The sequence below is a fragment of the Bufo gargarizans genome, chromosome 5 (genome assembly GCF_014858855.1).
Source record: "Bufo gargarizans isolate SCDJY-AF-19 chromosome 5, ASM1485885v1, whole genome shotgun sequence".
Classification (NCBI taxonomy): Eukaryota; Metazoa; Chordata; class Amphibia; order Anura; family Bufonidae; genus Bufo; species Bufo gargarizans.
Window position 1 is genome coordinate 148,653,541 of NC_058084.1, and position 20,398 is coordinate 148,673,938.

The following is a 20,398-nucleotide window of genomic DNA, read 5'->3' on the forward strand; positions in this document are numbered from 1 at the left end:
GTAGCAGCAGTGCAGAACTTTCTCCATTTATAGACCGTGGACTGATGAACAGCAAGGCTTTTGGAGATACTTTTATAACCCTTTTCAGATTTATGCAAGTCAACAATTCCTAATCATAGGTCTTCTGAGAGCTCTTTTGTGTGAGGCATCATTCACATCAGGCAATACTTCTTGTGAAAAGCAAACCCAGAGCTGGTGTGTTTTTTTTATAGGGTAGGGCAGCTGTAACCAACACCTCCAATCTCATCTCATTGATTGGACTCCAGTTGGCTGACACCTCACTCCAATTAGGTCTTGGAGATGTCATTAGTCTAGGGTTCACATACTTTTTCCACCTGCACTGGGAATGTTTACATGGTGTGTTCAATAAAAACATTTAACATTTATTTATTCGTGTGTCATTTAACATTTATTTATTTGTGTGTTATTAGTTTAAGCAGACTGTGATTGTCTATTGTTGTGACTTAGATGAAGATCAGATCACATTTTATGACAAATTTGTGCAGAAATCCATATAATTCCAAAGGGTTCACATACTTTTTCTCGCAACTGTATACTGAGACCTTGTGCAGCAGTTTTTTTTTAAGTGGATAAAAGCAGAAATATACTTTTTTTTTAGTAATTGCAAAGAAATTGAATTGTCCAATATACATTATAATCACAAAACCGTCCATAATAGAAGGAGAATAATTAAAATAATGGAAGCGCTGTCCCCATGAAATGGCGGAAATAAGCTCCATCTGGCAGAACGCACTGACTATACTGGGATCTGGTTTCAATTATAAAACAACCACCAATAATTGAACAAAATACAAAACAATATGTGTGGAAACATATAAAAAACTCCTAAATAATTAGAGCCACACAAATGACAATACAAAAATACATCTTTATTAAATCATCCAAAAAGGACATCATATACATAATCATAAGCAATAATGATAAAACCTTTGCGAAAAGTGCTATGAAATGGAAGAAAGCCCTCCCCACATAAACTGGAGTCAATAGGGTAAATATGCTGCCCCCAATGGTTGCTGTAATTAACAAGGTTTAACACGGGGTTCCAAATACAGTATATACCAATAGGCTGAATGAGCCGTACATAGAAAATAACACCCAGATCCACCAATTAAACAGTATATTAAGCAGCCAGCAGTAGGGGAGACAGTAAATATGCCATACCGCTAATATGCAATCAGTATATAAATACCATGATGTTATCATATGTTATAAAATGTGTTCAATGGGAGATATGAAGCTGACATTCCAATAATGGAAGTATCATAAAGTGGGAGATACACATGGTGTAAGAACACACCATATAACAGCACAATCAACAATCCAGCAGCAGTCCTGAAGCCATAGCAGGGCAAGCAATAGATCAAGACATAACTATACGGACCAGTGTAAGGAGAGCCAAGACCCGACGTACATTTTGCAGACGCACTTCTTCTATGGGCACCACGGTGGCTCAGTGGTTAGCACTGGTGCCTTGCAGCGCTGGGGTCATAGGTTCAAATCCGACCAAGGACAACATCTCCTCCGGTTTCCTCCCACACTCCAAAGACATACTGATAGGGACTTTAGATTGTGAGCTCCATTGGGGACAGTTAGATGCTAATGTCTGTAAAGCGCTGCAGAATATAGTAGCGCTATATAAGTGCATAAAATAAATATTGCTCACCATGGCTTCAGGACTGCTGGTACATGGTGTGTTCTTACACCATGTGTATCTCCCACTTGGGATTTATGATACTTCCATTTAGGGCTGCAGCTAACGATTATTTGAATAATCGATTAATTTCTATGATTAATCGGGAAAAACGACAAAATTACAAAACAGAGAGGTTTATATGATCTTACTTGAAAAATTATGTTCAAAGGCCATATTAAAACAAATTGTGGACGACACTATTATGGGGGATCTGTGGACGACACTATTATGGGGGATCTGTGGACGACACTTATGGGGGATCTGTGGACGACTGTCATGGTCTTACCTTCTTGCTGTTCTCCTTCGTTTGACATGTGCTGGCGGCCATCTTGGTTTCTGGGTTTCTTGTAGCCTCCCACCCTGCGGCTTCTCCTTCCCACTGGGAGGAGCTGGATGCCTAGCTCATATATATATAGGAGGTCTGTGGCTTCAGTTCCTTGCTTGGTCCTCCTGTGTTCACATGCTTCTAAGACTGCTGCCGCTTCTGGTTCCTGATCCTGGCTTCGTCTGACTACCCTTCTGGTTCCTGATCCTGGCTTCGTCTGACTACCCTTCTGGTTCCTGATCCTGGCTTCGTCTGACTACCCTTCTGGTTCCTGATCCTGGCTTCGTCTGACTACCCTTCTGGTTCCTGACCTCTGGCTTCGCAAGACCCTGCTTTGGTTTAGCCATCCGTTTGGACTTTTGCCTTACAGCTTGGTTTTCAATAAAGCCTTCTTATTTCCACTTATCTCTTGTTGTACGTCTGGTTCATGGTTCCATGACATTAGGACCAAGCCATGAATTCTGACGGTACAGGGCCATCCTCGCTACCTACGCTGGTTGCCAGACTTGATCAGCAGGATCACCTGTTGGGTCGGTTCGCTGTGGCGTTGCAAACCCTGCTTGAACGCACGGCTCATTTAGCTTCCGTTGCCGATGGGTCGGTTGTCGCTCCTGGGCCCGCTCCTACTGCCGCTCCGGTTGTTGCGCCAGAGTCTACCCCGACACCTGTTGCTGCGCCTGCGGTGTTTCGGGGTATGACCGGTTCTGCCCCCCTTCCACAGCGCTTTGGGGGAGAGCCAACTCAGTGCCGAGGTTTCCTTAACCAGGTGGGCATTTATTTCGAGTTGCTGCCACATGCCTTTCCTACTGAGAGATCAAAGGTGGGCTTCTTGATCTCGCTGCTCTCGGACAAGGCCTTGGCCTGGGCCAGCCCTTTATGGGAGAACAACAATCCGGTGGTTGCCGAGTTTTCCGGTTTTGTTGCTTCTCTTCGGAAGGTATTCGATGTGCCGGCTCGTGCCACCTCTGCTGCGAAGCTCCTTATGTCCATCAGACAGGGTTCACGATCCGTAGCTGAATACGCCATTGAGTTTCGTACCCTGGCAGCAGAGGTGGGCTGGAATAATGAGGCTCTGGTCGCTGCTTTCTCTCATGGTCTCTCGGATGCCTTGAAGGATGAGGTTGCAGCTAAGGACCTACCAGTGGAGCTCGAGTCTCTTATTTCTTTCCTGATTTTGATTGACACCAGACTCAAGGAGAGACCTTCCTTTAAGGAGAGCCTGCGGAGGTCTCCTAACAGATTGGCGCCTACGTTTGCTGTCCCACCCGTGCCTCCCTCTCCTCCCACGCCTCCTGGGGATGATTTGTCTGGGGGTGAACCCATGCAGCTGGGGTTTGCTCGCCTGTCCGAGGGGGAGAGGGTACTCCGGAGACGCGAGGGCCGATGCATGTACTGTGGTCTCGGTGGGCATTTTCGGTTGGCATGCCCGAACCGTCCGGGAAACGCTCGCACCTGAGATCCTGTCGGGGGCAGATCTTGGGTGGAGTCTCCTCGTCCCCGGTTTCCCGTGTTGACAAACCACTGATTACTGTTGTCCTCTCCTGGGTCGGGGGCTCGGTGACGACCCAGGCGTTGGTGGACTCTGGTGCTGGTGGTTTGTTCATTGATAGTGTGTTCGCTGCCGCCAATTCCATTCCTCTGCAGCCTCGAGGTTCCCCACTGGCTCTTGAGGCGATAGACGGCAGACCCCTTCTGCCGCCACACGTGACTCAGGAGACCCTTCCAGTGGGGATGGCCATTGGTGCCGTTCACAGAGAGTCGGTCTGTCTCCAGGTTATTTCGTCTCCACACTACTCGGTGGTCTTGGGGTACCCCTGGCTCCAGAAGCATAATCCGACTTTTGATTGGAGATCGGCCGAGATCCTCTCGTGGTCACCGCAGTGTGGGGCTAGTTGCATCCATGGGCCTGTCAAGTTGCTGTGTACTTCCTAGGACTCTCTGTTGCCTCCTGAATACGAGGAGTACCGGGATGTATTCGATAAGGTGCGTGCGGTTGCCCTACCTCCGCACCGCCCATACGATTGTGCCATAGAGTTACAACCTGGTGCCGTTCCTCCTCGTGGCAAAGTCTATCCACTGTCGGTAGCGGAGAATGAGGCCATGGAGGAGTACGTGAGGGAGGCGCTTTCACGCGGACACATTCGCAAATCCTCGTCCCCGGCAGGGGCTGGATTTTTCTTTGTGAAAAAGAAGGGCGGTGAGTTGATGCCTTGCATCGATTACAGGGGTCTAAATCGCATCACGATCAAGAACGCTTACCCGATACCCTTGATTTCCGAGCTGTTCGATCGCCTCAAAGGGGCCACGGTCTTTACCAAACTCGACCTGAGGGCGGCATATAACCTGGTAAGGATCAAGGCGGGCGATGAGTGGAAGACCGCGTTTAACACCAGGACCGGTCATTATGAATCCTTGGTTATGCCCTTTGGCTTGTGCAATGCGCCCGCAGTCTTCCAGGAATTCATCAACGATGTTTTCCGTGACCTGTTGCAGCAGTGTGTGGTGGTCTATTTGGATGAAATCTTGGTTTATTCTGAATCCATGGAGGCCCACATTCTGGATGTCAGACGAGTGTTGCAACGGTTACAAGAGAACAAGCTGTTCGGTAAGCTTGAGAAATGTGAATTTCACCGATCCCAGGTAACCTTCTTAGGTTACATCATTTCCGCTGAGGGGTTCTCCATGGATCCTGAGAAGGTTTCGGCTGTCTTAAAGTGGCCCCAGCCCAGTGGTCTTCGTGCCCTGCAGCGCTTTTTGGGCTTCGCCAATTATTATCGGAAGTTCATCAGGGACTTTTCCATGCTAGCCAAGCCTCTCACGGATCTGACCAGGAAGGGCAGTAATCCCCAGGTCTGGCCGCTCGAGGCCATCCGAGCTTTTGAGGCTCTAAAGTCCGCCTTTGTGTCGGCTCCGATTCTGTTGCATCCCAACCCTGGGTTGCCTTTTGTCCTCGAGGTGGACGCGTCTGAGACGGGAGTAGGCGCCCTTCTGTCTCAGCGTAGAACACCAGAGGGTCCTCTGCTTCCTTGTGGGTTTTACTCCCGGAAACTGTCTTCCGCGGAGTGCAACTATCAGATTGGTGACAGGGAGTTATTGGCCATCGTGCAGGCCCTTAAAGAATGGAGGCACTTGCTCGAGGGCTCGGTGGTTCCAGTTCTCATCCTGACGGACCACAAGAATCTGACCTACCTCTCTGAGGCCAAGAGATTGACGCCACGTCAGGCCAGATGGGCTCTGTTCTTGTCACGTTTTAATTACGTGGTCTCCTACCTACCCGGTTCCAAGAACATCAGAGCGGATGCCTTATCACGGCAGTACTCCGAGCTGTCCGGGGAGGAGTCGACTCTGACTTCGGTCATACCTCCGAATCAGATCCTGGCCGCCATTCGCACCAGCCTGACCTCTCCCCTGGGTGAGCAGATTTTGGCGGCTCAATCTGGTGCTCCCTCTGGGAGACCCAACGGCAGATGTTTTGTGCCTGAGGAGTTGCGCACTCGGTTGTTGCGAACCTACCATAACTCCAAGGCCGCGGGGCATCCTGGAAAGAATCAGCTGTCCTGGGCTGTTTCACGTCTGTTCTGGTGGCCTTCTCTACGTTCCGACATCGCCGCATATGTAGCGGCATGCTCCGTTTGTGCCCAGAGTAAGTCCCCTCGGCACCTTCCGTTGGGCCTTTTGCAACCCATAGCCACCGGGGAGCGTCCATGGTCACACCTGGGGATGGATTTCATTGTGGACCTCCCTGCATCCCGAGGCCATACGGTCATTCTCATGATTGTGGATTGGTTTTCCAAAATGTGCCACTGTGTTCCTCTCAAGAAGTTACCCTCTGCACAAGAGTTGGCCACGATTTTTGCCAGGGAGGTCTTCCGGTTGCACGGTTTGCCCAAGGAGATTGTGTCGGATCGGGGGAGTCAGTTTGTGTCCAGGTTCTGGCGCGCCTTTTGCTCCCAGTTGGGGATTCATCTCTCTTTCTCCTCGGCCTACCACCCTCAGTCCAATGGGGCCGCAGAACGATCCAATCAGGCCTTGGAGCAATTCCTTCGTTGCTATGTCTCCGATCACCAAGACAATTGGGTTGACCTCCTGCCTTGGGCTGAGTTTGCCAGGAACACGGCGGTGAACTCTTCCTCTGGGACGTCTCCCTTCATGGCCAATTATGGGTTCCAACCTGCCGTGTTACCGGAGGTATTCTCTCCCCAGGATATTCCGGCTGTAGAGGATCACCTTTCCGTCCTACGTGCTTCTTGGGTACAGATCCAGAGGTCCCTTGAGGTCTCTGCGCAGCGCCAGAGACTCCAGGCTGATCGCAGACGAGCGCCCGCTCCTTCCTACCAGGTCGGAGACCGCGTATGGTTGTCCACCCGCAACCTCAACCTTCGAGTGCCCACTCCCAAGCTGGCGCCTCGCTTAGTTGGTCCCTTCCGAGTGCTTCGCAGGGTAAACCCGGTAGCCTATGCCCTTGCGCTTCCTCCTGGCATGCGGATCTCCAACGTGTTTCATGTCTCCCTGTTGAAGCCACTGGTGTGTAATCGTTTCACTTCCTCGGTTCCTCGGCCTCGTCCGGTCCAAGTGGGCAATTGTGAGGAGTATGAGGTGAGCAATATCCTGGACTCACGCCTGGTCCGCGGTCGGGTGCAGTTTTTGGTCCATTGGCGTGGTTATGGTCCAGAGGAGCGTTCCTGGGTTCCCTCCGCAGATGTCCATGCTCCTGCCTTGCTCCGAGCCTTCCACGCACGCTTCCCTCAGAAACCGTTCTTTACTCCGCGGAGGAGGGGCCCTTGAGGGGGAGGTACTGTCATGGTCTTACCTTCTTGCTGTTCTCCTTCGTTTGACATGTGCTGGCGGCCATCTTGGTTTCTGGGTTTCTTGTAGCCTCCCACCCTGCGGCTTCTCCTTCCCACTGGGAGGAGCTGGATGCCTAGCTCATATATTTAGGAGGTCTGTGGCTTCAGTTCCTTGCTTGGTCCTCCTGTGTTCACATGCTTCTAAGACTGCTGCTGCTTCTGGTTCCTGATCCTGGCTTCGTCTGACTACCCTTCTGGTTCCTGATCCTGGCTTCGTCTGACTACCCTTCTGGTTCCTGATCCTGGCTTCGTCTGACTACCCTTCTGGTTCCTGATCCTGGCTTCGTCTGACTACCCTTCTGGTTCCTGACCTCTGGCTTCGCAAGACCCTGCTTCGGTTTAGCCATCCGTTTGGACTTTTGCCTTACAGCTTGGTTTTCAATAAAGCCTTCTTATTTCCACTTATCTCTTGTTGTAAGTCTGGTTCATGGTTCCATGACAACGACACTATTATGGGGGATCTGTGGACGACACTATTATGGGGAATCTGTGGACGACACTTATGGGGGATCTGTGGACGACACTTATGGGGGATCTGTGGACGACACTTATGGGGGATCTGTGGACGACACTTATGGGGGATCTGTGGACGACACTTATGGGGGATCTGTGGACGACACTTATGGGGGTTCTGTGGACGACACTATTATGGGGGATCTGTGGACGACACTATTATGGGGGATCTGTGGACGACACTATTATGGGGGATCTGTGGACGGCGTAGTTATGGAGAGGGGGATCTGTGGACGGCGCAGTTATGGAGAGGGGGATCTGTGGGTGGCGCAGTTATGGAGAGGGGGATCTGTGGGTGGCGCAGTTATCGAGAGGGGGATCTATGGGCGGCGCAGTTATGGAGAGGGGGATCTGTGGGTGGCGCAGTTATGGAGAGGGGGATCTGTGGGTGGCGCTGTTATGGAGAGGGGGAACTGTGGATGGCGCTGTTATGGAGAGGGGGATCTGTGGGTGGCGCAGTTATGGAGAGGGGGATCTGTGGGTGGCGCAGTTATGGAGAGGGGGATCTGTGGGTGGCGCAGTTATGGAGAGGGGGATCTGTGGGTGGCGCTGTTATGGAGAGGGGGATCTGTGGGTGGCGCTGTTATGGAGAGGGGGAACTGTGGATGGCGCTGTTATGGAGAGGGGGAACTGTGGGTGGCGCAGTTATGGAGAGGGGGATCTGTGGGTGGCGCTGTTATGGAGAGGGGGATATGTGCACTGTTATGGGCATAACAGTGCACAGATCCCTTTCCTCATAACAGTGCACAGATCCCCCTTCCCATAGCAGTGCCATACACAGATCCCCCCTCCTCCCCATAGCAGTGCTATACACAGACCCCCCTCCCCATAGCAGTGCCATAGACAGATCCTCCCCCCTCCCCATAGCAGTGCTATACACAGACCCCCCTCCCCATAGCAGTGCCATAGACAGATCCTCCCCCCTCCCCATAACAGCCCCGGCCCCGATGCTTATAAGTCGGACTAATCACTGCATCTTTATTTTACCTTTTTACAATGACGCTCCTGTAACAGCCAGGCAGAGCGGACGGCGGCGTAACGTCACTCACTCACGTGACGCACCTGCTCCGCCCACTTCATGAATAAAGGAGGCGGAGCAGGTGCGTCACGTGAGTGAGTGACGTTACGCCGCCGTCCGCTCTGCCTGGCTGTTACAGGAGCGTCATTGTAAAAAGGTAAAATAAAGATGCAGTGACCGCCCGCCCGCCCGCATAGCAACGAATCGGCGATTATTCGATAACTGGATTCGTCGACAACGAATCCAGTTATCGAATATAATCGATTACATCGATTAATCGTTGCAGCCCTATTGGAATGTCAGCTTCATATCTCCCATTAAACATATGTGATAATATCATATTTATATACTGATTGCATATTAGCGGTATGGCATATTTACTGTCTTCCCCTAATGCTGGCTAATATACTGTTTAATTGGTGGATCGGGGTGTTATTTTCTATGTACGGCTCATTCAGCCTGTTGGTATATACTGTATTTGGTACCCCGTGTTATTTACAGCCACCATTGGGGGCAGCATATTTACCCTATTGACTCCAGTTTATGTGGGGAGGGCTTTCTTCCATTTCATAGCACTTTTCGCAAGGTTTTATCATTATTGCCTATGATTATGTATATGATGTCCTTTTTTGATGATTAAATAAAGATGTATTCTTGTATTGCAATTTGTGTGGCTCTAATTATTTAGGAGTTTTTTCCAATTAAAATACCCAGCATTTACCTGATAAGACAATGCAGTCTGCTGCTCTATTCTGTCCTGTATTTGATGGAATCTGCAACAGAGGCTCCTGATGGATTCTCTAATACAGATGTGGACGAAACCTACGATAGACTTCTGGGCCTGTAATGAGTCCCCCTATCAGTCAGAGCATACCTGCTCTCTGTCTGTCACATATCAGGGGGGTCAGGGGGGATTGACAATAGAATCACTCGCCACATAATCCCCTTTGTGACGCCACGTTCCAAACATTTACCAGCATCCAGACCACATCTTCTAATTTGTTGTACAAACACAAAGACATCAGTAAAGTTCACATTACACTGTCCTCCTGTCCATACATGATCTAGTAAATTCTGTGCAGCACTCCTCTAGCGATGCCTGCTGCAGTAACAGCGACTATCACTAGAGAGGAAGCTCTAATCGGAGAAGGCTTGTGTTAGAACGGACACTGTACCCATAAACCATTGTATTCAATTCAAACCAAGGAAACTGGGCTCCTGCACAGGGCAGCACGGGTCAGGGGGTTGCAGTGATATAGGCGGAGGGGATGAATTTTTCATTCATTACACCTGTTCACACATGAGGCCAGGACAGCATTTTCTATTAACCCCTTAAGGACCCATGATGTACATGTTCGTCATCTCTGGCTGTGACTTGAGGACCAGAGAAGAACATGTACCTCATGGTGATCGGGCGGGTGCAGGAGCTGCGCCTGCCCGATCAGTGGCAGGGGTCCGGCAGTCACTGATAGCCGGACCCCTGCTGCATGCCCATCAGTGAAATCACTGATGCCGGCGCATTAACCCCTACCCCGCACATGCGATGTCCGTGTAGGGAGAAAGCAGACATCGGGTCCCCGTGCTGCTGTGACGGGGACCAGATGGCATGGAAGGCAGCACAATGCTTTCCTTAGACATCGTGGCTGCCTTCTGGGAGAGCCTGTGAGATCCAGGCCCCTGGATCTCACAGGCAGGAAGCTGTAAGTGTATTACACTGTGGAATACACTTATAGCCAATGCATGAAAATACAGAAGTATTGTCATGCATTGTAAAGACAATAGGGTAATCATATCAGACCCCAAAAATTTAAGTCACAGAGTGGGACAAAAAATAAAGTGAAAAAAAAAGTTATAAAAATAAAGTCTTCCCCAAAAAATAAAATATATATATCCTTTTGCCAAAATAAAGGGAAAAAAATTTGTATCCGTATCGACCGGCTCTATAAAACTATCACAAGACCTAACCCCTCAGGTGAACACCGTCAAAAAAGTAAAATGAAAACTATGCAAAATAAACAATTTTTGGTCACCTTACATCACTACAAGTGCAAGACCAAGCGATCAAAGGAGTATACCCCCCAAAATAGTACCAATCTAACAGTCACCTCATCCTGCAAAAAATTAGCCCCAAAAATCGCACAAAAAATGAAAAAACTATGGCTCAGAATATGGAGACACTAAAACATAATTTTTTTTGTTTTAAAAATGCTGTTATTGTGTAAAACTTAAGTAAATAAGAAAAAGTAAACGTATTAGGTATTGCCACGTCCGTAACAACCTGCTCTATAAAAATATCACATGACCTAACCCCTCAGGTGAATACCCCAAAAATAAAAACGGTGTCAAAAAAAGGCATTTTTGTCACCTTACATCACAAAAAGTGAAATAGCAAGCGATCAAAAAGTCATAGGCACCCCAAAATAGTGCCAATAAAACCGTCATCTCATTCTGCAAAAGTTATATCCTACCTAAGACAATTGCCCAAAAACTGAAAAAACTATGGCTCTCAGACTATGGAGACACTAAAACATGATTTTTTTTTTGTTTCAAGAATGATATAATTGTGTAAAACTTACATAAATAAAAGAAAATGCAGACATATTAGGTATCGCCACGTCCGTATTATCCTGCTCTATAAAAATATCACATGACCTAACCCGTCAGGTGAACATCGCAAAAAACTAAAAACGTGTCAAAAAAGCAATTTAATGTCACCTTACATCACAAAAAGTATAATAGCAAGCGTCATCTTATCTCGAAAAAAAATTTGCCCCTACCCAAGACTGTCGCGCAAAAAATAAATAAAACTCCGGCTTTCAGAATGTGGAGAAACTAAAAAATCATTCTTGTTACCTTGCCTCACAAAAAGTGTAATATAGAGCAACGAAAAATCATATGTACCCTAAACTAGTACCAACAATACTGCCACCCTATCCCGTAGTTTACAAAATGGGGTCACTTTTTTAAGAGTTTCTACTCTAGTATGCCACACACAGCTCTGCAGTGTACAGTATACCACACACAGCTCTGCACAGTGTACAGTATACCACAGACAGCTCTGCACAGTGTACAGTATACCACACACAGCTCTGCACAGTGTACAGTATACCACACACAGCTCTGTACAGTGTACAGTATACCACACACAGCTCTGTACAGTGTACAGTATACCACACACAGCTATGCACAGTATACCACAGACAGCTCTGCACAGTGTACAGTATACCACACACAGCTCTGCAGTGTACAGTATACCACACACAGCTCTGCACAGTGTACAGTATACCACACACAGCTCTGTACAGTGTACAGTATACCACACACAGCTATGCACAGTGTACAGTATACCACACACAGCTATGCACAGTATACCACAGACAGCTCTGCACAGTGCACAGTATACCACACACAGCTCTGTACAGTGTACAGTATACCACAGACAGCTCTGCACAGTGTACAGTATACCACAGACAGCTCTGCACAGTGTACAGTATACCACACACAGCTATGCACAGTAAACCACACACAGCTCTGCACAGTGTACAGTATACCACACATAGCTATGCACAGTGTACAGTATACCACACATAGCTATGCACAGTGTATACCACACACAGCTCTGCACAGTGTACAGTACATCACACACAGCTCTGTACAGTATACCACACACAGCTCTGCACAGTGTACAGTATACCACACACACAGCTCTGCACAGTGTACAGTATACCACACACACAGCTCTGCACAGTGTCTAGTATACCACACATAGCTATGCACAGTGTACAGTATATCACACACAGCTCTGCACAGTTTACAGTATACCACACACAGCTCTGCACAGTGTACAGTATACCACACACAGCTCTGCACAGTGTACAATACATCACACACAGCTCTGTACAGTATACCACATACAGCTAGGAACAGTGTACAGTATACCACACACAGCTCTACAGTGTACAGTATATCACACACAGTGCTGCACAGTGTACAGTACACCACACACAGCTCTACACAGTGTACAGTATACCACACACAGCTCTACACAGTGTACAGTATACCACACACAGCTCTGTACAGTGTACAGTATACCACAGCTCTGCACAGTGTACAGTATACCACACACAGCTCTACACAGTGTACAGTATACCACACACAGCTCTGCACAGTGTACAGTATACCACAGACAGCTCTGCACATTGTACAATATACCACACACAGCTCTGCACAGTGTACAGTACACCACACACAGCAGACTGGCAACACTGGTGTTTTTCCAGTTCACCTTGCTCACAACTCACAGAACATCCTCACGTGATCACGCAGTCACTCCTCCAATAGCTCAGCCTGACTCCTCCTACACGTGTGACTGATCACGTGACCAGACATCATCAAAGGTCCTTTAGAGCCCATCGATATTACGTCTACCTTCCGGCTCCAGCGGACCCGCCCCCTGGTGACGTATGATATTATTGCAGTTGCTGTCATGGCGGCTCAGAAGATCAATGAAGCTTTAGAGCATCTGGCTAAAGCAGAGAAATGGTAAGAGGAGGCCGGTGGCGGGTTTGTGTGAGCACAGACTGCCAGCTGTCGGGTGATGCCCTGCTCGGGGGGGGGGGGGTTCACTCAGTGCTGCATCATCTGTCCCATGGTGGCACACTGCTGCCATCATACCCACTGTAGGGCTGGCAGAGCGAATGTATTTCCTCTTAGCTCCTGTTTGTCTTGTCACCCAGCTTTCCTAGGGTCCTGCACAGTGAATCTGGTGGTGCAGTCATCCACCCATTACTCCTGTAGAAGTGCCATTCAGGGGCCTGGGAAAGCTGGGTGACCACCTCCGTGAGCGTAGTCTACCAGCTCTCCTGGGAACAGATGCCATGGGCATAGGAGCGCCCATTTACCCCGTCTTGACTAGGTACATACTCAGTTTTTGCTAAGCCCCAACATTCTTTTTCCACTCAGTTATATAAAGTTTGCGTAATTTTTTTGTTATTCTATACTATATCTTTTTTATAAAATAGTCTTTTTTAAAAAAAATCTGGTTTACAAAGAATGAAACTGAAATCCATTTACACTTTGTGCCGCCCATACACAACCTTTGGGGATGATTTTGTAGAGATTTTCTGAGATTTTGGTATTGATGACCTATCGTCAGGTTAGCTCATTCATCTGATCAGTGGGGGTCTGATACCTGGGACCCCCGCCGATCAGCTGTATGAAGAGACTGCGGTGCTCCGGTGAGAGCTGCGACCAAGTGAATGGGGCTGAGCTGCGGTACCAAGCACAGGCGCTGTGCTGTGTGAGCTGTAAGGAGGCCGCCGTGCTCAAACAGCTGATCATGGGGGTGATATTGATTGATGACCTATCCTGAGAATACGTCATCAGTATTAAAGAAGACCTTTCACCAGTTTGTACTTAAGAAAAGCGATACCTCACACTGTAGCCCATGTTCAGTAGATGTCATATCGCATTTTTCTTCTTGATCGGCTCCTCCGTTGCGCCATGTGCCCCTTGTTCTGTTTAGGCGCGCTGTATGCTAATTACTAGCATCGGAAAACCGGAGAGCAGACATCAGCTTTTCTCCGTGGGCGTTTCTTCTATCTGGCTGTGGCGCTTTCCAATCACAGTGGAGCGCGGAGAAAATACATGGGCTACAGTGTGAGGTATCGCTTTTCTAAAGTACAAGCTGGTGAAAGGTCCTCCTTTAAACACCCGGAAAAGTCCTTTTTAAGGGTTTTTCGAGATTTTGATATTGACAACCTATTATCAGGATAGGTCATGAATATCCTATCAGGGGGGGTCCAGCTTTCGACATCCCCGCTGTCAGCATTTAAAGCTGCACTGAAATACATTGTCAGGACTGCTGTGCATGCGCACAGGAGTCCTCTCCATTATGTTAGCACAGCAGTCCGGACTGTGTATTTCAGTGCAGCTCTGACAGCGGGGGAACAGGGGGCGGTAGGAAAATAAAAAATGGAGATCTGGACTACTTATCTGCAGTACTACGCGTGTGTTACCTCCGATAATAGCCCAGAATCATGATGACAGAACCCCTTTAAACGACCTTCTATCTATTTACTATGAACTGTCAGATTATGTTTGAGGGTTTATTTTGTTAATGTATTTTGCATTGTTTTATAGTTTGAAAACTGGGTTTTTAAAGTGGAAACCGGACTACGACAGCGCAGCTTCAGAATATGCCAAGGCAGGTATGTACAGAGATGATCGCAGCTCCTGTGGAAACTTGTAGAAATGGATGACATTTCTGGGGGAACACCCCCTCCAAATGTCAAGACTGATGAGTACAGGTGTGATCAATGCTCGAGTCACCCATAGAAGTGACTGGAGCAAAGCGCACTAGCCTTCTATTCACACAGGGCACCCAAAGAATAATGGTCCTGGCCATCACAGCCCCAGCGATCATACTTTTATGATTATGATAAATGTTAACGGGGAAAACGCCTTTAAAGAGGTTATGCCATGACTGATGTAAAAAATCTAAATAAGACCTCATATAGTACATGCCATCCTCTTTCTAAGGGCTTGTTCACACGACCAAATTGCGGATCCGCAAAACATGGATGCCACCCGTGTGCCTTCCGCAATTTGCGGATCGTAATGGACGGCCCTTTATAGAAATGCCTATTCTTGTCCGCAAAATAATTTTTGCGGGGCCACAGAATGGAGCAACAGATGCGGCTCGGATGCGGAACAAAACCACGGTCGTGTGAACAAGCCCTAACAAAGCTAGAACCAGCCCTGCACCTCACTTGGATCCCGAGATCTCCCCTTCATTGCTCTGCTAGATTTATATCAAGCTGACAGCTCAGGGGGCGTGTCCTTTCTGCTGCAGCTCTCTACCTATAACAGCCACATCTTCTAACGCAGGCACGCTCAACCTGCGGCCCTCCAGCTCTTGCAAAACTACAACTCCCAGCATGCCCGAACAGCCTACAGCTATCAGCCTACAGCAGGGCATTGTGGGAGTTGTAGTTTTACAACAGCTGGAGGGCCGCAGGTTGAGCATGCCTGTTCTAACAGAACATATGGCTGGTGAGAGTGGAAGATTTAAACTGAGCACGTTCAAGCATTTCAGTGAGGGGGACAAAAAATAAGGAAAAGGCCAAACAGCAGGTGGCGCTGTACAGATACAGTTTATTAAATAACTCAGTGGCTATACTAAATATTAAATTACATGAAATTACAAAAGTATTGAGATCCAGGTGCTGGGTTGAAAACTGTAGACTATGTTTAGTGTCGCAACCCCTTTAACGACTGTGGGTGACCTACTGCAGCGACTGTCATGGATCCTAATCCTGGGCCAAGCTTTCAGGCTTCCTTTTTGACTACCAGTCATACTTGTAATGGTTTCATGCACGATGTACATTATGTCTTCAAGTTATTTTTTATGAAGCCCAAACTGGGACCAGCACCTCAGCTTTACGCTTGTTTTGTAGGGGGCAGCAGAGATGGGATATACAGTACTTTACAGTATATATTTTTGGTCACTGCAAAATCTTTCCAGATGTTTTATTGTCACAAATGGCAGGGTTTGGGGAACACTACTGTTTTAGACAGCAGCATGCACTTATGTCACATTTATTTTTATATAATATATAATTTTTTTATTTTTTTTTTACATTGACTTTAATAGGCAAAAAACCCAATCTCCTCTCTATTCGGTCTGCACGCTGACAGCTGTCAGATTATATGTGGGCTTTAGAGGATTAGCCAACGTTGGGAGGGTGAAATCTGGGTTTTAAACATGTAGTTATTTTCTATTCACATTTTTTATTGCTCCGATCCACAGATTACATTTTAAGAAAAAATGCCGTTATTGGTGAAGGAGGTGGGGAGATAGAATTTCCCTCCTGCCAGGACAGTGAAAGGGTTAAGGTGCATGTTCACACGGCTGTTGTATGTGTTCTTCTTTGCCGTCATATTTTGTGACCTGTCTGGATTATATTCCGCTCTTGGTTTGATTCCAGTTACGGCTATTTCTCAGAGAGTCGCTGTCCCATGATAAAGAGGGAGCACGTGTCCTACTCGGCCTTCTCAGAGGGTTTCCAGTTGCATCTAAATATCCTCAGTCATAGTATATTGGAAAGTTGTATAATGTTTCCATTCCTCCCCATCTATTATTGCTGTTAGTGAATGGGAACTTTGCTTACATTCAGAGACTGAAATCCCATCCTGACATAGGCCTGCTGAGAACTTCTTAGGCCCCTTTCACACGGGCGAGTATTCCGCGCGTATGCGATGCGTGAGTTGAACGCATTGCACCAGCACTGAATCCGGACCCATTAATTTCTATGGGGCTGTGCACATGAGCAGTGATTTTCACGCATCACTTGTGCGTTGCGTGAAAATCGCAGCATGCTCCTCTTTGTGTGTTTTTCACGGAATGCAGGCCCCATAGAAAATGAATGGGGTTGCGTGAAAATCGCAAGCAAGTGCAGATGTGGTGCGATTTTTCACCCACGGTTGCTAGGTGACGATCAGGATGGGGACCCGATCATTATTATTTTCCCTTATAACATGGTTATAAGGGAAAATAAGAGCATTCTGAATACAGAATGCATAGTAAAATAGCGCTGGAGGGGTTAAAAAAAATAATAAAAAATAATTTAACTCACCTTAATCCAATTGTTCGCGCAGCCGGCATCTCTTCTGTCTTCTTTTGTGAGGAATAGGACCTTTGATGTCACTACGTTTATCACATGGTCCGTCACATGATCCATCACCATGGTAAAAGATCATGTGATGAGCGCAGTGATGTCATCAAAGGTCCTATTCCTCACAGATGCCGGCTGCGCAAACAAGTGGATTAAGGTGAGTTAAATTATTATTATATTTTTTTTTTTAACCCCTCCAGCCCTATTGTACTATGCATTCTGTATTCAGAATGCTATTATTTTTCATTATAACCATGTTATAAGGGAAAATAATACAATCTACACAACCTTAAACCCAAATCTGAAGTTCGGGTCTGGGTACCACAGTCAGTTTTTTATCACACACGTGCAAAACGCATTGCACCCGCTCGATAAAAACTGAACAACGGAACTCAATTGCAGTCAAAACTGACTGCAATTGCGTACCTACCCGCGCGTTAGGCCTAGTAAAGGGGTCGTCCCATCAGGACATTTATGGCAGATCCACAATATATTTCATAAATGTCTAAAAGGCGCAGGTCCGACCTTTGTGAACTGCTCTTCTCTTGAGAATGGGTCCCCATCTCACGCACTGGTAATGGAGCGTTGTGTGTCTCTTGTCATTTGCTTCTGAGGGACTTGCAGACATAGACGAGTGCTCTCACTGGGCTATTACCAGAAGTCCCAGAGAAGTGAACGTCACGGCCTACTTTCCATTCCCAGTGGAGGGAGACAGGAGCAGGTCCCAACTCTGGGACCCACGCCTATCAGACATATATGGCACTTGTGGCTTTTTTTTATGTGATTCTGCATAAATCGCTGTTTTTAATATGAGACGACCTATAAAGTGGGGGGCTTTTTTCTGGTATTTTTCTTCACTTTCTGTGTGTTTTTAGGTCAGTGGCAGATCTACCTTAGGCCTCTTTGTAGCACTGGAAAAATGCCTGAAAAAATGCATGTTAAAAGTCATCTACTTAAAAAATGTCATCCCAAAAAAATGCATGAAATTCATGGTGTTTTTTTACAAGTGAAAAAAGCCACAAAACAGCTGGGAAATTATACTAAGGGCTCATGCACACAAACATTTTTTGTCCACACCCGATCTGCAGTTTTGAGGATCGGATGCGGACCCATTCACTTCAGCAGGGCCTCACAGCATGCGGATGTGTGCTGTGCGCATCCGTATGTCCGTTCTGTGGCATCCGCAAACATTTAGAACATGTCCTATTTTTGTCCGCATTACGGACACGGATAGGGCTGCTTTGTTATGGCCCAGACAATCTGTTCCACAAAATGCAGAATGCAAACGGCCGGTATCCGTGTTTTGCGGACCACAAAACAGGCAACGATCGTGTGCATGAGTCCTAATCCTGTGTAAAATGTAAACCGGAGTTAGCACCTTCCTGCACTTCTGCCTTGTGAAATTACGACTCCCAACATGCTCCATTCACTTCTTTGGGAGTTCCAAGAACAGCCAAGCAAGTGTGTATGCTGGGAGTCGTAGTTTCACCACAGCTGAGTACCGGAGCTTGCTGATCCCTGATGTAGACGGTGTAAACTTAGGCAGGCTGTCTAGACCTGCACCAGGTAAAATCTCATCCTCTTTGCTGTTACTGTATTCCGCTCTTGATTTTCCACTTGCAAATCTGAAAAAAAAATCTGCAAAGTATCAACCCCTTAAAGGGAACCTGTCCTCAACTTTATGCTGCCCGTACTAACAGCAGAATAAAGTAGAGACGGGTGAGTTGATTTCAGCGGTCTGTCATTTATAAGTTAACAGTAAGAGGTTGCCGAGAACCAACATGACAATCATTGCAGACTGGGCCTGGAAAAGAGTCCTGGCCAACTGAGAAGAGTCCTGGTTATTCATGAATTCCTGCTCTCCCGCCCACCTGCTGATGACTCACAGTCTTCTGCGTAGTTTTCTCCCTTCTCTCTAGGAGAGAACTGCCAGTCATCAGCAGATGGGTGAGAGAGAAGGAGATTATGGATAACCATGACTCTTCTCAGGGAGATTTTACTCTTCAAGGCCTGGGCTGCAATGATTATGATGCTGGTTCTCAGCAACCACTTTTAGCTCATGGTGACACACCGCTGACATCAGCATTTCTGTCACTACTTTATACTGCCCTCAGTGGGGTCAGCATAAAGCTGATGACAGGTTCCCTTTAAAGGGGTTTTCCACTAATAAAACAGCAAAACCATAACTTTGTATGTCTTCTGTCTGCGCGATGACATGATTTTTTTTTTTTTTGTCTTGTAGTCTACACAGGTTTTAAGCCTCTTGAAGTTATAAAAAGTGATGCTTCTGCTCACTGACTGCAAGCAGAGATGAGAAATAAATGCAAAGTATAACAGACAGTTGCAGAGTCCTACATCAGGCTGTTGGCTCATTCATCGGGGGATCGGTAGCATCTTCACACTGGCCGATTATTGGGAACGAGTATTCGTATGAATGTTCATTCCCAATAATCCTACAGTGTAAACGTGCCTGTTATGGTTTGTGTTGTCGTATATACAAGTAATCATATGTTTCCTTTTTTATGTTTTTTTTCCAGCTGTTGCCTTTAAGAATGCGAAGCAGTATGACCAGGCTAAAGATGCCTTTTTAAAGGAGGCTGAATCTTTTGAGAACAACAAAGCGTATCCTTTGTTAAAATATTAGCTTGGTATTGTGCTTTAATCCTTTTTACATATCATGCACATGCAAGTTAAATTTAGCAAAAGCATTCACTTAAATGTATCTAAGCTGCAATACCAGACGCAGCCAATGGACAAGAGTGGTGCTTTTTCTAGAGGCAAACCCTCCTTAAATGGGTTTGTCCCATTAAAAATACTTATCCCCTTTTCTGTGGATAGTAGATAAGTGTCTGATCAACAGAGGGCCGACCGCTAGGGCCCCTGTCGATCATAAAAACGAGTTCAAATGGAGCAGTGGTCATGCATTCTCTCTGCCGCTCCTTTCAACTCTTTGGGATTGCTGAAGATAGTCAAGCGCTTCTTCTCAGCTATCTCTGGCAGTCCCAAAAAGTTGAATGGACGTGATAGCCATTAGTAATGTTTCCAGCTCTGTAGATGAGAAATCCGGGAAAAGAGTCTGAGAGATCAGTAATGACAGCCATTTATTTATTTATTCATTAATTTTTTTAGCCCAAATCCAGAATTCCATAAAAAACAAACAAACATAGAAATAACAGGTTCTACTTGACAGTAAGATTGATCCGTATCAGAAATGTATGGAGCAAGGTATTTTTAGTATTTTGTTTAAGACCGTCCTAGTAGATTATTATATTTTTTTTTTTAAACTCTGAGAACCTCTTTAATACG

The 20,398-nt window shown here is 46.9% G+C and overlaps 1 protein-coding gene across 1 annotated transcript in view; it reads left to right on the plus strand.

Moving 5' to 3' along the window:
* The first annotated feature begins 12,823 nt into the window (after positions 1-12,823).
* The window catches only part of NAPG (NSF attachment protein gamma), a 33,406-nt gene continuing 25,831 nt past the window's right edge, over positions 12,824-20,398 (plus strand). Inside the window, exons 1-3 of the mRNA XM_044293115.1 lie at positions 12,824-12,959; positions 14,559-14,626; positions 19,630-19,714. Of these exons, the coding sequence (XP_044149050.1) occupies positions 12,904-12,959; positions 14,559-14,626; positions 19,630-19,714 (209 nt within the window). The 5' untranslated portion in view covers positions 12,824-12,903. The remainder of the gene's footprint in view (positions 12,960-14,558; positions 14,627-19,629; positions 19,715-20,398) is intronic.